Source organism: Pteropus alecto, unplaced genomic scaffold (genome assembly GCF_000325575.1).
Source record: "Pteropus alecto unplaced genomic scaffold, ASM32557v1 scaffold45, whole genome shotgun sequence".
Lineage (NCBI taxonomy): Eukaryota > Metazoa > Chordata > Mammalia > Chiroptera > Pteropodidae > Pteropus > Pteropus alecto.
This window is the reverse complement of record NW_006442491.1, coordinates 36,998,812-37,017,674: the sequence shown is the minus strand read 5'-3', so window position 1 is coordinate 37,017,674 and position 18,863 is coordinate 36,998,812. Positions and strand designations below refer to the sequence as shown.

Below are 18,863 nucleotides of genomic sequence, written 5' to 3'. Positions count from 1 at the left end.
CCACCAAGAGTGTTCCCAGTGTCAGAGGCCACCTGACATCTGGGCATCCCCACCCCAGGCCGAGGGCCTTGACCCCGCCCCCTAAGAGGTGCTGCCAGAATGACCGCATGTCCGCAGGGCACCGCCTAGGAGGTGTCCCGTGGAAGGCGGCCTCTGTTCTAGGCACTGACGGATGCTGCCGGCGTCTCTTTTTCTCTTTCACTATAAACGTAGTTCTGCGTGTGCAGAATGCGCGTGCAGCATGCGTGTGATGGGGGGGCGCCCTGGGGTGACCACGCTGCCAGTTTTGCGTCTGCCCCGCTGGCCGTGGTCTGTGCGGTCACCCACAGACACAGGTGTGTGTGTAAGAGTCGCTCGTACGTTAAAACGTATACATTTGTTCTTTTTAAAACAAAAAGGGGCTCATCTTATCTGGTGGCCCCTCTTTCTCATCGGGGTGTCCTTTCGTGTCATTGCACGCAGACCTGCCGGCTGTGCCTTTCTCGCTGTGTCGGCCCCTTTGGGGGACATCGAAGTGGTTCCCGGTGATTTCGCGCTTCCGTGCGCACTGCCGTGGACCTTGACCCTTGCGAGCCCACACGAGAACAAGCGTAGTTATTTATTCAACGTATTTGTTGCATGCCTGCTCTGGGGGAGGCACTGTCCTAGGTTTTGGGGACACAGAGAATAAGCAAAGAATTGCTTCCGGTGGCACCGATGTTCAGGAGGGAGAGGCAGGGCATAGCAGTGAGGCAGGGCACAGGTAGCATTCTGGATTAGCACTGCAGGGGGCAGGCACAGGGCCCGGGGTGGGGGGCAGAGCACGGGTTCAGACTGGGGGCTCAGGGACACGTCCGGAGGAAGTGACATGGGGACAGAGACCGGATCGTGAGGAAGGCAGCAAGCGCGTGGCTCTGGGGAGGGGTCCTTCCTGGCAGACGGGGGGACACGTGCCGAGGCCCCGAGGTGAGGCCGTGTGTGCTTGGTCCTTCGGGAGCGGAAGGCAGAGAGTCTCGAAGGAAATGCACGTGGCGGTGAATGCCCGGGAAGTGGTCTGCCCGGTCGCCCCGAGAGACTACTTCACTCTGCAGAGGTACGAATCCCCGTTAGGCCGTCCGTCCGTTAGCTCGGGCCCTGGTGGTGGCCCCCACTCCGATGGGCCTTCTCCAGCCACTGTGAGTTCGGGTGACCCCAGCGTGGGGCCAGCGGTCTCGAGGGTTCCTTCCTGGAAATGTTGGCTCCAAATGAACTCAGTTCTCCCCACAATCGTGTGAAGTGGGGACGGGGTCACCGCTCCATTATTTTTTCCCCAGTCACTGATGATTTGCCCGAAGCCACACAGTCCATGGCAAAGCTGGATTCGAACCCGGGAACCGTAGAGGCAAACCTCACGACCTTAACCTGTACCTTAAATTCCGCCCTGAGCAGCAGGGCAGGGAGCCTCAGGCCCTGGGGCCAAGCCCGGTCCCCACCCCGTCGCCAGCCAGCATGTGACTTGTTTCCTCCTGGACCCTGGACAACACTGGACAGTGTCTGAGGGTTACGTGTTCAGGTCATGAGTGCCAGCGGCCAGCTGCGTGCTTGGCACAGAGTAAGCACTTGGTCTGTTTTTAAAAATGAGAAAACTGGCCTAGATTTGCTGCCCATCTCCGAAACCTTACGAGAAAGACATCCGTGTTTTTTTTTTGGTTTTTTTTTTTACCTATAAAAGGCCTCACCCGCAAGAAATCAGTGTGCCGTCGATAGTATTTGAAATGGCACCAGGAACGACCAGAGAGCTGCTCCTTTGACGTCTGATTCAATTTTATTTGAAACTCTTGGGGGTGGGGGAACTGTGTTCTCATTCAAATGCAGTGGGGGTGGGCGGGGGAGGAGGGGCCGGGAATGAAGTGGCCTGAACCCCAGGCAGGCTGGGGCTCCGCAGAATAACAATGAAGCCCGCCCCTGCCAGTCTCATCCAGGCGGGCCTAACGAGATTAGATTTTCATAAATTTCAGACAGTGCCAATTCCTAATTCCTCGTGTGCGGCCAGGAGGCCAGACAGGGCAGCCAGCACGGGCTGCCTGTTAACCAGGAAGCCGCCGGCTGCCCCTCCACTGGGAGCAGACACGGGGGGGAGAGTGTGGCGGTTGAGGGGGTTGTCTGGTCTGGAAACCCCCTGTGGGCTGGCAGGAGCCAGGTGGACTCTGGCCCAGCTCCCCTCCAGCTGAGGAAGGAGAAACGAGCTCCAGCCCTGACGTCTTTCCGATTATTAACTGAAAACGCAGTGGCAGTTACCGGCCTATACTACCTGTATGGGCCCACTTTAGCAAATTCCACACCAGCCCTCGCCCCATTTACGGCTGAGAAGTGGCCAAACGGGTCTGAACTGAGGCTCCTGATCTTGGGTTGAGTGGCAGCTCCGTCACCGAGAACGGGGCCCATAAACTCGGATGCAAAAGCATCTCATCTTTACCTTAACCAGCCTGGTCCAGAACACGGGCTCCAAACCACAGTGGCATCCGCAGCACCTGTGATGTGGTCACCAGCAGAAACCGCAGGTCGCAGTTAATGCGATAATGTCCCTGCCCCCCACCCCCACCCCCGGTCGCAAATGTAATCCTGGACGTCCTTCCCATATCACAATTCTGGTCGAGCGTTTCAAAATTATCTTGAAATAATTGGCTTCCTTTTTAAGCCATGATTTTATTTTAATTTAATTTTATTTTAAAACCCGTATTCTGAGAGAGCAGCCTGGCTTGCCCAGCTGCCAGGGGCTCCAGGGCGGGACGGTGGTGAAGCGCCGTAGGTCCAGGACCTGTCCCTGACCTGTGAGGGGACCGACACCTCACCTCACGGGATGTCATGGGAGTTAGGAGACGGAAGCCCTGTCCCGGCGAGGCGTTTGTCACACGGGTGGTGGCAGAGGAGATGGCAGGTGTCAGCTTCCTTATGCAGTGCCCCAAGGCTCCCCCACCTGCGGGCACGAAGACCCTGTGTTGGCAGGGAGGTGGCACCACCAGCCACCATGTTGGCTTTGTGGATCGTGTGGCAGGTGATGCTCCCGGCGAACCTGACCCTGCGTGGTGACCAGTCCGTTCAACGCGAGCCCTTTGCTAGAACCTGTGCTCTTTCTGGAGCTCAGAGGCATCGTCGTTAGCTGCTCGGGGCCGTTGGGTGTGGGGCAGGTGGCCTGCCAGGCCCTGACAGCATGGTTGGAGGTCAGGGCCTTTGGTGTTTCCTGTCCCCTCTCAGCCTCAGTGTCCTCATCTGTAAAGTGGGCGGGTGGGTTGTGTTAGTGTCTACTTCACAGAATGACGGCGAGGATTTAGTAGTATGATGTCCGTGAGGACTCGGGCTGTGCCTGGCATTTAGGGGTGCTCTGTGCACACTACCTCGCTATTACCAGACAGGCTGGGAAGGGTCAGAGACGTGTGTACCCACATCTCAACGTGACTGTCTCTGTCTCTGGTGGAGAAGACAAAAGGGAGGGTCAGGCCACTCCCGTGAGGCAGGTGAACCTGTTAATGTGAAATTATTCACAAGGAAAGAGGACGCCAAATTAAATTAGAGCGACCTTGCTTCGCGTGTGGAAGATGGGCTTGGTCACCCCCGAGAGCCTCCCGCATCCATCACCCACCCCAAGGGGGAGACGAAGGAAAATGATGGAGCTGCTCCCCACAGCTGCTCCCCCTGGCGGGCAGACTCAACACTGCAGCAAAATGAGGGCAGTGGGCCGCTGCTTTCCCGAGCCGTCGGTCCTCAGAGCCAGTCCTCGGACCAGGGACCAGCCACCATCCTGGGCGACCTTTTTGGACTGACCCTGCCCCAAATCCCCAACCCTAGAGACCAGCAGGGCGCAGCCAGCGTTTCCAGGGCTTGGGCCTGGGTGAGGGGTGCCATTTGTCCCCAGAGAGACGTCGGGAGTTGGGACAGTGGTGGTGGCGGAGCACCCCTTTCCTGCCCTGAGCTCTTCACAGGTCGTAACGGGCTTACAGGTGCATGTGCCCAGCGTTGCCCACCTAGGAACCGGCAGGCGCAGGAAGGCAGGGCCAGGGGTCCTCAGAGGTGCTCGGGGTGTGGGGAAGGGAAACGAGCAGATATTGGGAAAAGTGGGAGAACTTATCGGGACAAGGCCCTCCCCCTGCCTTAGCCCCTCAGGGGGGCTGTGGGTTCGGGACTCGGCCCCTCTCTTTCTCAGTGCGTTTTCTCTGGCACGTTCTCCCCAAGTCTCAGTTTGCTCGTCTGCAAATTGGGGACGGTGACGGCACCCACCTCACAGACTCGCGGGAGGCGGGCTCAAAGCGGTGCATCTGTTGCAGCTGTCAGAATCATCACCATAGCTACAGTGAGTGGTTGCCGTGAGAACAGTGAGTTTGGGCTGTGGACCAGCCCGCCCACCCCCTCTTGCCGCGTCCCCCTTTGTCTGCGACTAGGCTTCGATTTTGAGTACTCTGGTCACAGGAGATTTGGGGACCAAGGTGGGGGTGGGGCAGTGGTAAGATCCATGCAGAGCAGTTGGCCTCCTACCCAGGTAAAGGGGAGGTCTGTCCTACTGGGGAAACTGAGGCTCCACATCTGCCATTAGCGGTTGAGTGACCTGGGCCCCCTGTCTCAGCCAGAGGGCCTGAAGCATTGGCCTGCCCAGTGCTTTTAAAATCTTCGACTGTGTTGCCGGCATTCGAGGCCGGGCAGTTCACAGTTTTTGGGTTCTGGAGAGTTCGGGAGGTGTGGCCGGGCCGGGCCAGCCTGCCTGAGGTGCCGTTCTGTTTGGCCCGCTGCGGTTCGAACTAGTGGTGCCCATCTAGAGAGGTGTGCAGACTTGGAGGGGGGCTGGTGCTCGATGACCAGTGGCTGCCGTGGGAGCTGGAGTCAGGAGTCAGGCACGGATGCTGAGGCCCAAGCGGCCCACAGGGGCCAGGCAGGTGATCGGTCCGGGCGGGACTTGGGGCCAAGCACATGGCACACGCCTATGCACAGAGGGTGGCTGCCCATAGCTCCGTTCAGGGAACCGTGGATGCAAATGTCCTCAGGCCTCCAGTTTGCAGTCACTCCCAGCAGGTGTTGTCATGGTGTGCTTCCTGGGCAAGTGGGTTCATGTCCCCCAAAGGCAGCCTCCCCTGGAGGGAGCACATAGGGGTGCTGTCGGCAGACCAGAGACCCTCACCCTATGGCCAAGGCCAAAACACCCAGCCCGAGGTATTCTCTGGGCAGAAGTGAATCAGCCACTGGCTGGGGAGCCTCTGCTGCACCCCTAGAAGCCTCCGCGCCTGGGTGTGGCCCTGGGTGTCCAGCCCGGCCCCGCTTAACCCTGCGGGGCTTGTGGCCTTGGGCTGCCCTTGTTTCCTGTGGCAGGGGAGCTGGTGGGTCCCCCGTACCCAAGGGGCACTTTGAGCACACGTCCTCCCCGAGTGCCGAGCACCCCGGCACACACAGCCACGCCGGGTGGGCCTCCCTTGCTGTGGGTGACCAGGGTGGACCCAGGTGACATCCAAGGTCGCACAGGCCACGGCAGACGCTCAGCGGCCCTGACGAGCCTCCCTCCTGCTCTGGGCCCGGACTCTAGCCCTGTAGTTCCAGAATGTGGCCCCGAAATTAGTCCGAGAGCTCCCCCCTCCTGTCACGTGGATTTTCTGGGTTTGTGCCTTCGTGGAGGTGTGGCCCAGGGACCTGGGTGGGTACGGCAGTCAGGGGCCCGTGCTCATCTGGGGTGATTCTCTCACTGTGGACCCCAGAACCCCGAAACCAGATCCTCCTGTCTTCTTGGCCCTGCCTAGCATGGTCAGTGGGGCTGTGAGGGGCTTTCTTCACACCTACTGGGCCTGCTGGGGCCTCACCCATTGCCCCCGTCAGCCCCCAGGGGTCTTGCTGCTGCCAGTTCGGCCATAGAAAACTCCAGGAGGAAGACAGCAGCCCGGCCTGGGCTCTGTGGGCCTCCGGGGCCCGAGACAGGGACAGAGACAGCCCCACACCTGCCTCCCCTCAGGCCCGGCGTGGGCGGGCCCCTGGGCACCGTGGGGGAGGGGCGGAGGGGTCCCACCACCACCATCCAGCCGGGGTGAAGAGTGCATCAGGTTGGGGGGGCATTGCAGGCCCCTCCGAGGAGGGGGGCGCGTGGGTGTTGCACAAAGCAAGCCTGTGTGTCGCCTGAATGGGTGGCTTTATCTAACACAGGACCTGGGCCCACAGAATCGGGCCAGGCTGTCGAGGCCCCGGACCCGCCTGTCTGGGAAGGTGTGGCCACAGTTACTGGGTCCGAGGCCACAGGCCTGGCCTTTGCCCAGCCCAGGCCCTGACCTCCTCATGGGGACGTGAGGGTGTCTGGAGGGCAGAGGGCAGTTGCAGGCTTGCCTGCCCTCCCCGCGGGGCCGGGCCCCAGCCTTCCCAGGGCTCAGGAGAGTGTCACCAAAGCCCTGGCCAGTTCATCCTCCCTCCTGGCTCCTCCAGAGTGAAGCAGGAGCACAGCCCCACCACGGCCAGAGCCAGGGCCCAGCCGGCTCCGAACCGGGCCCCAGGTGCAGGGGCGGACGGCCAGTGCATAGCCAGGAAGGCAGGGCCACCAGCTTTGGGCCCTAGGGTGACACGAGCCTGTAACTGGAGCTCTGCAATGGGGCGAAGAGTCGGCCCTGTGCAGGGGTGCTCCCCGGGCCACTGTCGGTCATTCTTGGTCGTGGGGCGTCCTGCGCACGTAGGATATTACGCAGCACCCACCAGGTGCCGGGAGCAGCCCCCGCTGTGGCCGCCCCTCGTGTCCCCTGGGGCCGTGTTGGGACAGACCCACCCAGCGCACACTTGGCACGGCTGGGCAGATGTGCAAAGGGGCGTGGGAACGTGGGAGCCGGGAGGGGGCCAAGCGCGGAGGGGGCGTGGGTTCTGTGTGGAGGAGCATCCACAGTAACGTCCCCCAGACACACCGCTTTCTGGCTGGACGCCTTGGGGAAACCGAGGCTGGTGGGGTGCAGGGCCCCGACATAGCACCCATACCCCTCACCCGGCTCATAGCTCGCCGTCTCCCCCAGTGCTGCCCGCCCCGCCCCCTCCGGCTCCGTTCGTCCGTCTGTCTTGGAGGAAGAAAGGGCTGGGTCGGGGGCTCCGAGCTTGGACTGTGCCCTGGGGGCCTCGGCTGAGAGCTCGTCAGCGCCCCGCGGCCCTGGGGAGTCTTTCTGCCTCCCTCTGGTCTGGGGAGGCACGTCCCGCTGCTCCTCGGGCAGGACTGGCGGGCAGGCGGCCTTGGGCTGGCGCCCCCTCTGCCATGTCAGCAGCCGTCCCCGGCAGGACCAGCGCCTGGCACCTCGGCCGCTGCAGGGGTCCCTAAGCCCCGCGACACGGACCCTCCTGAGTCACAGAAGCCTCCCTGGCTCCAGGGATCAAAACCACCTTCCTTTTCCAGCACTGGAGGGTTTTTTCGCCTTCGAGGCGAAAACAGAACAAAATCACGAAAAAAAAATGAGGGTTACAGCCACCGGGCTGTGGTGTCTCTGAGGCCTCTTCACCAAGGGGGGTCCTCACATGCCCCTCCCTGTCGAGGGCGGTGTGTGTGTGTGTGTGCATGAGGGGTATGCACGTGTGTGTGAACGTGTGTGTATATATAGTGTGTATGTGTGGGCATGAGGTGTGTGTAGTGTGTATGTTTGTGAGTTGTGTGTGCATGTATGTAATGTGTATGTTGTGTGTGTGAGTTGTGTGTGCATGTGAGGGCGTCTAGGTCCAGGTGGAGGCTAAAATGATGTGTGCACATGTGTGTAGTGTGTGTGATGTGTGTGTATGTTGTGTGTGTGAGGTGTGTGGTGCGTGCGTGCATGCGTGTGTGCACGTGTGTGTTGGGACTCGTGCGTGTCGGGGTACGTAGGAGTGTCGCGGTGCCTATGTGCTGGGCGCGTGTGCGTGTTGGGGGCGTGAAGGGCCGGGCTTCGTGGTCCCTGAGGTCTCTCGTGTCCCCTTGCCTTGCAGCGGAGCTGGAGTTCGTTGAGATCACCATCATCGTGGTGGTGGTGATGGTGATGGTGGTGGTGATCACGTGCCTGCTGAGCCACTACAAGCTGTCTGGTCGCTCCTTCATCAGCCGGCACAGCCAGGGCCGGGGGAGAGAAGACGCCCTCTCCTCAGTGAGTGCCCCGCCCCTCCTGTCTGCGCCCCGAGCTCCCCGGGGAGGCGGGACAACCCTCACTGATGTGGTGTGGTGTCCCCCAGGGGTGTCACAGGACCTGGGGTGCTGAGACTCAGAGGGGAGACAGTCAGCAGCCACCGGGAGGCAGCCAGGCGGGCGATGAGGAGGGTACCTGGGTCCAGGCAGGGGCTAAAGAGACGGGGCGGAGGGAGGGGGAGCCCAGCCTCGAGGCCGTGACCCAGACAGAAGGGAGGGGCCTTTCCGCTCCCGCCGGTCCCCTGCAGACGTCTGGCCCTGGCTCTCAGTGCCTTGGAGGCAGCAGGTCACCCAGGGAAAGGACTTCCTGGCCCCGAGTTCAGTGCCAGCTCTGCTGGTCCTGGCTGTGTGCCCTGGGACCAGTCCCTGATCCAAGAAGCGGGCTTCGGTCCCCATTCTTTGTGTGGAAGAGGCTGAGGAATGTGCCACCTCGCAGGCGACTCAGGGCTTAGGGCTCAGGCGCCCCTCGTCCCTGCACTTCCGGGGCTGAGCCCTGCCCTGGGTCCCCTCCCTCAGCAGAGGAGCCAGAGGGACGGGCGGCGTCCACCTCCACGTGGTTCCCGGCCCTGGGCCGGCCATGCCTGGCTGGGCAGCCTGGGACAGAAGCTCCGGTCTGACGTGTGGGCTGGGAATTAGGGAGAAGGTGGCACGTGGGCGGGTGCGTGTCTCCGAGCCCGTGTTTGCTGGGCTCTGGGAGGACAGTGACAGAACGAGGAGGCGGTGCTGGGCGTGGCCTCCGGTTCCAGGGGACACCTGGGGGTGGCGGCCCTGCTCAGTCTGTGGGGCTGAGCCAAACCCCTGACAAGTCCGGGCGTCTCCACGTGCGTCAGGGCACAGCCTCAGGACGTCACCAGGTCGCGTCCTCTCTGGTCCCTCTGAGCCGAGGTGCCCCAGGCGGAGGCTCAGCGTGTGTCCGGAGGGCACGGCGGCTCTGAAGAAATCCGTGCTCACCTGTGTGTTTCATTGTCACTGCCGTTACCTTGGCGACGGCCCTGCAGCCGTGCCGCGAGGCGCACGTCTGCCGAGTCTGCACGCAGGTTCCCACACTTGCACCGGCCTGGGAACCCCATTTACAGAGTAGAACCGGAGGCTCAGGGAGGCAGGAGCTCTAGCCTGGGGCCACGCAGCTTGTAGGTGGCAGTTTGAAGAGCCCACAGCCCGGTTTGTCCTGCCTCGCGCGCTGGGGCCGGTGAGGGCGGCGGTGAGGGTGCCCCCAGCCCGGGAGCATGCCTCCGGGGTGGCTCTCTTCCCCCCTGGTGTTCAGGTGTGCGTCTGCCGACTGGGTGGAGCTCGCCGTGCTTGGCCCCCCGTCTGGTCTCTGCAGTCGTGGGAGGATAGAGTTACCGAGCGTGGGGGGCACGGCAGCAGCTCCAGCGGGAGCCACCCTTGCTTTCCCGGAGGAAGAGACAGCCCTGTGGGCAGCAAGGACTCGGGGTGTCGAACCCAGATAGGGTCAGGGATTCAGGCTCTGGTTCTCAGACACCTGAGGCTAAAAGAAAGTCCTCTCAACCCCCATCTACCCAGCCATCTGCACAGGCCCCTGGGGACGCCCGGCTGGGTAAACACAGAGACTTGCTAAGTGTACAGTACATGTGGCAGCTCTCCTGGGGGCCTCCTGCCAGACAGGGCACATCTGAGGAGTCTCAGCCCCGAGACCTTCCAGAGACCCAAACCCCACTGTCTGCCTGAGGCCGGGCCCATCCTCCCCGTCTCAGTAAATGGGATCCCCATCCACCGAGCTCTGAGAGTCTGTTTCCTCATCTGTTAGAGGATGAGGCTCAAGCCCACGTAAGCCATGTGGCCCTGCGGTGTCCCCCGGGGAAGCCAGGACATACTCCATGATAGCTACTACGGTCACTCTAGCCACTGCAAGGGCGCAGACTGCGGGTCTGAAGGGGCTTGTGCTGGGTGGGCAGGTGAGGGCAGTGTTATCTGTGAAGACAGAGTTCTACCTGGGCACAAGTGAGCAGGTGGACGGGTGCACCCACCCCCCAACCAGGAAGCCTCCTGCCTGTTTCTGGGCCGCTCCAGGGCCCCTGAGCTTTGCTCTCAGGCGCCAGTGTGGATAAACAGCCGCTGCTTTGAATTTTCTCTCCCCAGCAGCCTTTAACCATTCCCCCATAAGGTTAAGCATCTGGAACAGCGATGGTCACTTCACTCACAGCTCCCTGGGAAGACGGGTTTGTGGCCTGCTCCGCGTGGGTGGAGTCAGGCCGGAGGCTCAGCCAGGGCCTTGGATGGGGCGATTGTTTGTCCTCTGTCCCCAAATCAGCCCTGCATGGGTCTCCTCCTCCCACAGGGCGCATGGCTATGGCCTCCAGGGAACAGCCTCTCAGCCTTCCTGGGCCCTTCGTGTTGGCCTGGGTCCTAACCAGTGTCTTGCTACTTCATTCTTTCAGCAAATACTTAAGAATACACGGTATTTGGCTTGCAAAACTTGGTGGACGGCGATCTCATTTACTGAGATGGGGAGGAGCGATGCTGGAGGGTTCAGGGGAAGAATCCAGAGTTCCATCTGGCCTCGGGGGGCTGTCGAGCAGGCGTGTGGCTCCAAATTGGGGGTTCATCAAGATATAGACTAGGGGCCGGCCGCCTGCTGTGGAAAATAAAGTTTTATTGGTACACGGCCACGCCCATTCCCATGGCATCTTTTACTACAGACTGTGGCCCACAAAGCAGAAAATATCTTACTCTCTGACCCTTTAAGGAAACAGTTTGCGGACCCCTGGGTTAGATGGGAAACCATGGCAGGCTGGCTGACCTCGCTGTGAGCAAGGAAGCTTTGAGAAAGACAGGGAGCCAGGTGGAGCCCGGGGGGCCGGGAGAGGAGGGGCAAGAAGGAGCTGCCAGGAACAACCTTTAGGGGTCTGGCATTTGCATCCAGAAGGATGCTGGGGGCCATCCACTGAATCAGGGAACACGGTGAGTAGGACGTGACCTCTGGGCGAGAGGGTTCTGACGAGTGCACTGTGACCAGCTGGACGCAGGGTGTCCCTCCAGCAGAGCCAGGCTGAGTGAGGAGCTCAGGTGCTGTGGGGGCCTCTGGACCTCCAGGTGTGCAGGTTGGAAGTGGTCACGTGTTGAGGACGATGGGTGGTCGTGGGTCTGTACTGGGGCCCATGGGCACTGATTGGTGTTTTCTTAAGGTCCCTAGGTGATGCCACTGTGTGGCCAGGTGGGAATCCCTGGGCTAGGGCTCAGGGGATGGGGTGGGCAGTGGTGGGAAGAGGTTGGTGGCCACATTGTGAAAGGCCTGGCACTGAGAGCCTCGTGGGAGGGTTTTAGGCACGGGCTCGTCTGGGTCACATTTCACCCAAGCCAGCCTTAGCTGCTCGCACCTCTCCCCAGGGCTCCCAAGTCCACTGGGGGGGCCGGTAGATGTTCCCCCTTCTGCTTCCTGGCACACACCTGGGCTGTGCCAGGGGCCCGGCTGGGGGCCGCAGAGCCTGCCAGAACCAGCCTGAGCCAGAATGCACCTGGAGGCAGAGGGCGAGGCTTAGGCTCTCAGGGCAGTCCCTTGCTGGCCAGGCCTCTGCTGGCCTCACAGGTTTATCGACGGATGAGACGGTGCTTAGAATTTAGCACAGTTGCTGGCACCGTGGCAGCAATTGATGTGGCATTACGAATATCAGTAACAAAATGGCCAGTGATGACCATATTGACAGTAACGGTGGCTGTCTGCTCTCTGCGTCCCCCCACTTGGAACATACTAGGCCCCACTGAGTCTTCATGGTTTAGTGCACTCCTGATGGGACAGTTTTGAGAGACACAGTGTCCCCTAGTGGTCACATGAGAAATTGCAGCCGGCCGGGCATTCCTCCCCGGACTGCGGGTGAGAATTGTCTAAACTGGGAACCCTCAAGACAGCGTGCCCCCAAGGAAACTAATGGGAGGATAGGTGTATTTGTTACCTTGACTGTGGTGATGGTTCCTGGTATACACATATGCCAAGACTTAACCAAGTTATATACTTAGCGTATGTGCAGTTGATTGTGTCGTCAGTTTTATCTCAAGAAAGCTCATTTTAATGTTTAAAAGGACACATCCGTACCCCCCAGGCCCAGTGTCTGGGTTTGCCCTCAGATGAACTGATCCTGGCGTGGGTCCCACTTTGCTGACCTTCGGGTCTCTCCCTGTGAAAAGGGATCTCAGTGGAGAGAAGTCCTTCATCAGTTAAGAGACGTGCCCAGCAAAGGTGTCCAGCTTGGTGCAGAAGGAAGACCCTGATGTCTGCAGAGTGTGCTTTTCCCGTCCCCTTGACCCCTCTGCAAGGCGGGCTCGCTGTTCCCCCAGCTCCGTCTGGTGGCTCAGGCCCAGGTCAGGGTGGCCCGCAGGGCAGGTGCTGCCCGCAGGTGGGAGGTAGCAGGGGCCAAGGAGTCTGTAGTGTGGCTGAACTAGCACGTGAGTGTGTCGCTCGCCCTCCACAGCGTCCGTGCAGGCTGGCCGCCCGTGGGCAGGCTGGAGTCCAGCGCCAGCCCCCCGGATTCCTGGGGGAGCCACAGGCCTTGCCTGGAATCTCAGGACAAAGGGTGGGAGGTGGCAGCTATGTGCCCAGCACCTGGCCCAAAGCTTGGCACAGATGTGGCGCCTCATGCACGTTTGTTGACTATCATTTTGTGGCAGAGCAGCTGTGTTGGGCACTTTTCTTCTTGGCTCTCCTATATTTCTTCACCCATAAACTGGGCTCACAAGAGGGAGGGCCAGACAGATTATAAAGAGCTAAATAAATATGTAGACAGAATAATTCCAGATGCAACAGATACTGTGAAGGAAGTAATCAGATGACAGTGTATTTCATGAGAGAGGGGCCTTTACATAATGATGCCAGAGAAAATCTGCAGGGACCAGTGGATTTGAAAAGCAAAGGGTCAGCCATGCAGTGGGGTGGCCAGTGCAGAGGCCCTGAGGAGCATACTTACCATGGCTGGAGAGACGGTGGTGGCACCCACTGTCTTCACGTGCTCACTGAGGGCCACGTGCACTATAAGGAGTTCGTATGTTCCACTCCTTAAGTTCTGGAATTAAGTGACTTGCCCAAGGTGGCCCAGAAAGCAAGAGACGATCAAGGCCTGGAGGACCCGATCAGACCAGTGTCCTTATCAGCCAGCTCGCAGTCGGTTCGGAATTATTCCGAGGTCTGTAGAAGCTGCTGGAGTGTGTTGCGGAGGGACCCACAAGTCAGCTGGATGTTCTGGGGGTGTGAGTGTAGAGGATGCATTTTCAGTGACAGCGGTGGGTGCTGAGAGAGAATTCCAAGGGGATTGCCATCACGTCCGAGAAGTGTCCGGGGCCCGGGCCGGGGTGGTGGATGGGCGACATGTCAGGGTCCGAGCCAGGCTGACCCTCTGCTCTCCCACCTCTGCCCATCCCAGTGACCGGTCCCTCTCCTCCCCATACAGGAAGGATGCCTCTGGCCCTCCGAGAGCACCGTGTCAGGCGGCGGAATCCCAGAGGTGAGCCCCAGTGCTGCCTCCCCTCCCCCATCTCCTATCTCCCCTCTCTCTACCGGCCCTCAAGGCTGCCCGCAGCTGGTCCCCTCCGCCAGGCTGGAGGTGTCCCCCGCTGCTACACCAGTGACTGCTAGAGTCTCACACCTCTGCCCTTCCTTGAAGAAGTGTCCTTGGCTGCCGAGACCCTCCCTGCCTGGACAGTGTGTGCAGGGAGCAGGGAGCAGTACCTTTGACCGGGGAGGCATGAGGCTGCCGCTGCTTCAGTGCTGACGGCCACATGTCGGGGCTCCCTGGGGTCAGGCCCCGGCTGGGCTCCGGGCTCAGCCCCCACCCTGCCCCACCTGCCGCCCTCCCTCCCCGCGCCCAGGGAGCAGAGCCGCGGTCCCGCCTCCGGGAGGCCCTCACCCTGCTCTGCACCCTCCAGCCACAGGTGTACGCCCCACCGAGGCCCACCGACCGCCTGGCCGTGCCCCACTTCGCCCCGCGGGACCGCTTCCACCGCTTCCAGCCCACCTACCCGTACCTGCAGCACGAGATCGACCTGCCGCCCACCATCTCGCTGTCGGACGGGGAGGAGCCCCCGCCCTACCAGGGCCCATATATTCTTGGAAAATTCTCTAATCTTTCTGACGCGAGTCGGTGCGCGCGCCCCCGAACAGAACCATCTTCGACAGCGACCTGATAGACAGTGCCATGCTGGGCGGCCCCTGCCCGCCCAGCAGTAACTCGGGCATCAGCGCCATGTGCTACGGGGGCGGCGGGCGCATGGAGGGGCCGCCCCCCACCTACAGCGAGGTCATCGGCCACTACCCCGGGTCCGCCTCCTTCCAGCACCAACAGAGCAGCGGGCCGCACCCCCTGCTGGACGGGGCCCGGCTCCAGCACGCACACCTCGCGCCCCTGGAGAGCACAGCCGCCTGGAGCCAGGAGAAGGATAAACAGAAGGGACACCCTCTCTAGGGACCCGGGCCGGGCGGCGGTGGGTAAAAAGGCGAAACACTCCGCACTTCTTATGAGAGGAGGACCAGGTGACACACGGGCAGTGCGCGCGTCACCAGCCCCTCCCCACCTCTCTGTGTATAAATATTTACGTGTCCTGTCTGGTCTGAATGCATAAGCTAAGAAAGCTTGCAAAAACAGCAAAAACGAAAACAAAACAAAACACGTTTCTGTGTTGAGCCCTGTCTTGAAGGCGAAAGGAAAAAAACAAACAAAAAAAAAACCAGAAAAAAAACTACCCTAATCTTTTCTGTTTCTAGTCGAGCTACGTGCGTGAATGCTTATTTTCTTTTGTTTGTTTATGATGATTTCACTTAACTTTAAAGACATATTTGCACAAAACCTTTGTTTAAAGATCTGAAATATTATATATATATAAATATATATGAAATAAGAGAAACCGTATGTGCAAGGGCAGGAGTATTTTTGTATTAGAAGAGTCCTATTAAAAAAAAAAAAAGTTGTTTTCTGAACTAGAAGAGAAAAATGGCCATTTTTGAGTGCCAACTCAGAAAGTGTGTATTACCTTGTAAAGAAAAAAAAATTACAAACAGGGGTTTAGAGTTATTTATATAAATGTTGAGCTTTTGCACTATTTTTTAATATAAATATGTCAGTGCTTGTTTGATGGAGACTTCTATCAGGTCTATCGAGAATTTTAAGGGAAAAATGTTGAATTTCGACGTCAGGCAGAGAGGGTGTGCTCCACACGGAGCCTGGGGAGAGGCCTCCGGCCGGGCCCCTTTCCTGCAAAGTGGAAGCTTCTGTCCAGTGAGTAGGTGATTACCTCGTTACACATTCCCTCCCAGAGGGGACACAGATTTTCCCCTCTGGGCCAGGACAGTTTTTGGATCACAAACAAAACAGAGGAAAGTCACTCGAGGCACCAAGTTCCAGGCGGTGGCTTTGCCTTTCCCGAAATGAAAATAAACTGTTACTGAAGGAATTTTAGTTTTTCTTCCCATTTTTTTCAGCCACGAAGGTCCCGGTAGGAAGGGACTGAGGTGGTCCTCGCAAGCTGTCACTGTGTTGCCAGTGACCCGCCTGAGGGGTGTAGACGGCTCGTTTGTGCAGAGTGCTCTGGTGGCGAGGTCAGCGGGCTCCAGAATTTGTCGGCTGAGGTCCGTGCAGTCCCCTGGCATATAGGAAAGGCCCAAAGTATTACAAATAGGACCGCGTCTCTGTCTCTGTCTTTCTGTATTAATTCTCACTTAACAGGGCCAATCCACAGAAGACCAGAGGTGAAACCGTGACACACACAGGTTTCTCCCAGGACACGCAAAAGGGTTGAGTAAGGAAGACAGGTCCACTGCAACCCTGCGCTTGATGCTTTAGAAGCAGAATTCTCTACTTCTTACGTCCATTCCCTCCCCCTGGAAACGGTCACGTTCGACGTGTCTGTTTATGTGTGTTCTCATAAGCATCTTTCTCAGACACAGCTTGTTGACCAGGATTTTAGTAGGTCTGGGTGTGGCGAGCCCCCTTGGGTGGTGGTGGCATCAGTGAAGAAGCGTGAGTGGGCAGGTAGACGTGACAGTGGCTGAAGCAGGAGACCCTCCAATGCAATCTGGGCTGGGGGACCCCCAGCTGGAAGAGCAGCCCCCTCCCCCACCCCTCCACCCCACGGAGGCGTCTTCCTTTTCGGCAGAATGCCACCTGGCAACCTAACGTAAGAAAAAGGTGTAAGAGGCAATAACTGTTGTTTTTAAGCAACTTTTTTATTACTTGAAAAACAGACAACCTGAGAACAGTTTTGATGTTCTGACCATCGGAACTCTATTTATATACACGTTTTAAGAACATGGCGACCCACGGCCGTAGTGTCGTCTGGGCGTCGGCCGACCAGCCTGGCAGAACGTGTTTGTACCTTAACAGTCAAACTCGCCTCTCCGTGGGGTCTTCCGCCTGCAACTTGCTTCCCTCTCAAACAGGATTCTTTTCAAATGTCGTGCAGAGAAATCAATACAGTTTGTCCTGAAGGGTACAGGGACACATTTATAGGTATCATTTTTAGAACATATCTTTATGTGGAGCGTCTCCCCAGTGCCTTAGTGAAGAAGCAGTTGGCTCTCTCGTCACCGGGCCAGGCGTCCCTGCGTGGTGCCCGGCGCACTCGGGCGGCCAAGGGCGGCTGCTTCTCTCCAACGTCCCCACCACTCTCCCGTGTCGTGACCCGCCCGCCCCCACCTGGGACGTGCCTCGCTTGGTCAGGACCCCTCCTACCCTCCAGCCTCCCTGGTCAAGGACCGTGTTTAACGCCCGTCTGGACCGAAACCTAGACGTGGACCTCGGTTGTGTGAGGAGCGTCAGTCTGGAGCTGAGGTCCTGGAGCCAGACTCCGAAGCCGGCTGCTCGGCGGCGTGGTCCGCGTCTGCCGGATTTCAGCCAGTTAGGGGAAGGGAGCAGGAGAGGGCGACTGGCCTCGGCTGGCTCGAGGGCGAGCACGCCCTGCTGTTGCAGCCCAGGCCACCCCCCAGGCCACCCCCAGGCCACCGGGCTGCAATGCCCCTGGGCTTCGTGCTCGGAAGTGTTTTTGGGGGGGCAGGCAGCTTGTCAAAGCCAGGGTGCATCCCAAGAAAGCTGGTGGTGTGTTTCTGGAAGCTTCTGCTGTAGCTAAGCTCTTGGTTTCTCTGTGGACCCCAGAGCGTGAGGGGCAGGCTCTTTCCTCTAGATGTGGGCTGGCATGCCGTTGTGTTTGAAAAGTCTTTGAGCACCCCTCAGGAGGCCCCCCTTTTCCAATAGAAAGTTGGGAGGGGTGTCTCAGAAGTGGCTGGTTTGACGGGGGACCAGGTTGGGCTCAGCTTTCTCAAACCCTCGTTGCTTCTTTGTTTCCCTGCTTGTCAATCGCATTTCTCACCCCCACCCCCGAAGCCCGGGTCTACGCAGACGCAGCCGGACTTAGCAAAGTCCACTAAGGGTCATCCACGTTCCCCAAAAGCCCAGGGGTTTTTCAAAGAGCCAAAGGCGAAGCAGCGCCCCCGCCCCCGCCCAGCGAGCACTGATTCCGTTCCTTGTCCACGTCTGTCTGCTCTGTGAATTGTCCATTTCGGAGATTTCTTTTTCCTGTGTGCGACACAAAGCTTCCAGGTCCGCAGCACATCCCAGTGATCAGGAAAGAGATTTTTTTTGCCCCCGGAATCCGCACTCCAGATTTTGCTGTGCTCCAGAATCGAGAAGGATGCCGTGTGCTCGTTGGCCTGCCTGACCCCTTGGTGGCTGTGGGATGGCGGTGCTTTCCCGTGGTGGCCTTGGTGTTGGAACTGCTCTCCCGTGCAGCCCTGTCTCCCGAGTTCTGTGAGACTTCTGTAAACTCGGTGGCACGGCCGGATGCAGCCCCCACGTCGCTGCTGCGTAAGACTCTGTACTCGGACGCCGGTCCACGGGCCTGATGGAATGCTTGTGTATCAGTGATTATTAGTGGAATGATGACGTTCTGGAAAGCTGCAATACTTATACAATAAATTTTACAGTTCTTTGGATTGAGGCTTTTTTTAAAATTTCTTTGGTGGTTCCCCTACCCCCACCTCCCTCGGCAACAACCCCAGGTGCATATAGTGGGGAGGAAGCGGTCCCCTGAGCTGCTGTGTGACCTTGGGCTAGTCCTTCCACCTCTCTGTTCCAGTACAGGGAGCCCAGTGAAAACACGCTTCCCCAGGCAGGTGGCTTTAATAAGGTGGGAGGGAGGGTATTTGGTTTAAAAGAATTTCCAAAACATTGCCTACTTTTCCTCCCCTTTGGAAAATCATTAACCGCCATAGCATGGTGAAAGCTCTGATGAGATCTGCAAGAAAGAATCTGCCTTAGGTGGAGTTCTTCCAGAAGTGAACTGAGACATGCCCCTGTCTGAAGGGGTGTATCACGGTCGTCTCCCAGGGCAGACGGTTCAGGGAGTCAGCAAGAAGACAGCAGAAGTGGAGCACAGAACCCCAAAAGGGATCTGGGGGTTCTCAGTGGGGCACCCACAGTGCCTGTGACAGGAATGCTTATTTATTTCTCTTTACTGTCAGGTAAAGGCTTTCGAAAAGTCCACGCAAACCGAGTAGGTGACCCGCGGGGACGCTCAGTGTTGAGCCTCGGCCCCAGGGTTTCTGAAGCTGGGCTGTGGAGGCGCATGCACCTCCCGCTGGATCTGGGCGGAGCTCAGCCTTGTCTGCCTTACCTGGTTCCTCTCTGGTGCAGGAAAACCTCAGATCACAAAGAATTAGGGAGAAACCTAAGAAGCGCATTCCTCCTCAGGGGCGGCAGCGGGCAGGCTCCGCGGTGCTGCGCCCCAGCCTGGCGCTGGTGTCCGAGCGCTTCTCACTCCGTGGCGC

The 18,863-nt window shown here is 59.1% G+C and overlaps 1 protein-coding gene across 1 annotated transcript in view; it reads left to right on the top strand.

Moving 5' to 3' along the window:
* Window positions 1–18,029, top strand: part of PMEPA1 (prostate transmembrane protein, androgen induced 1) — a 40,813-nt gene extending 22,784 nt beyond the window's left edge. The window contains 4 exon segments of the mRNA XM_025039925.1: window positions 7,909–8,063; window positions 13,501–13,554; window positions 13,976–14,168; window positions 14,171–18,029. Of these exon segments, the coding sequence (XP_024895693.1) occupies window positions 7,909–8,063; window positions 13,501–13,554; window positions 13,976–14,168; window positions 14,171–14,511 (743 nt within the window). The 3' untranslated portion in view covers window positions 14,512–18,029.
* The last annotated feature ends 834 nt before the right edge of the window (window positions 18,030–18,863 follow it).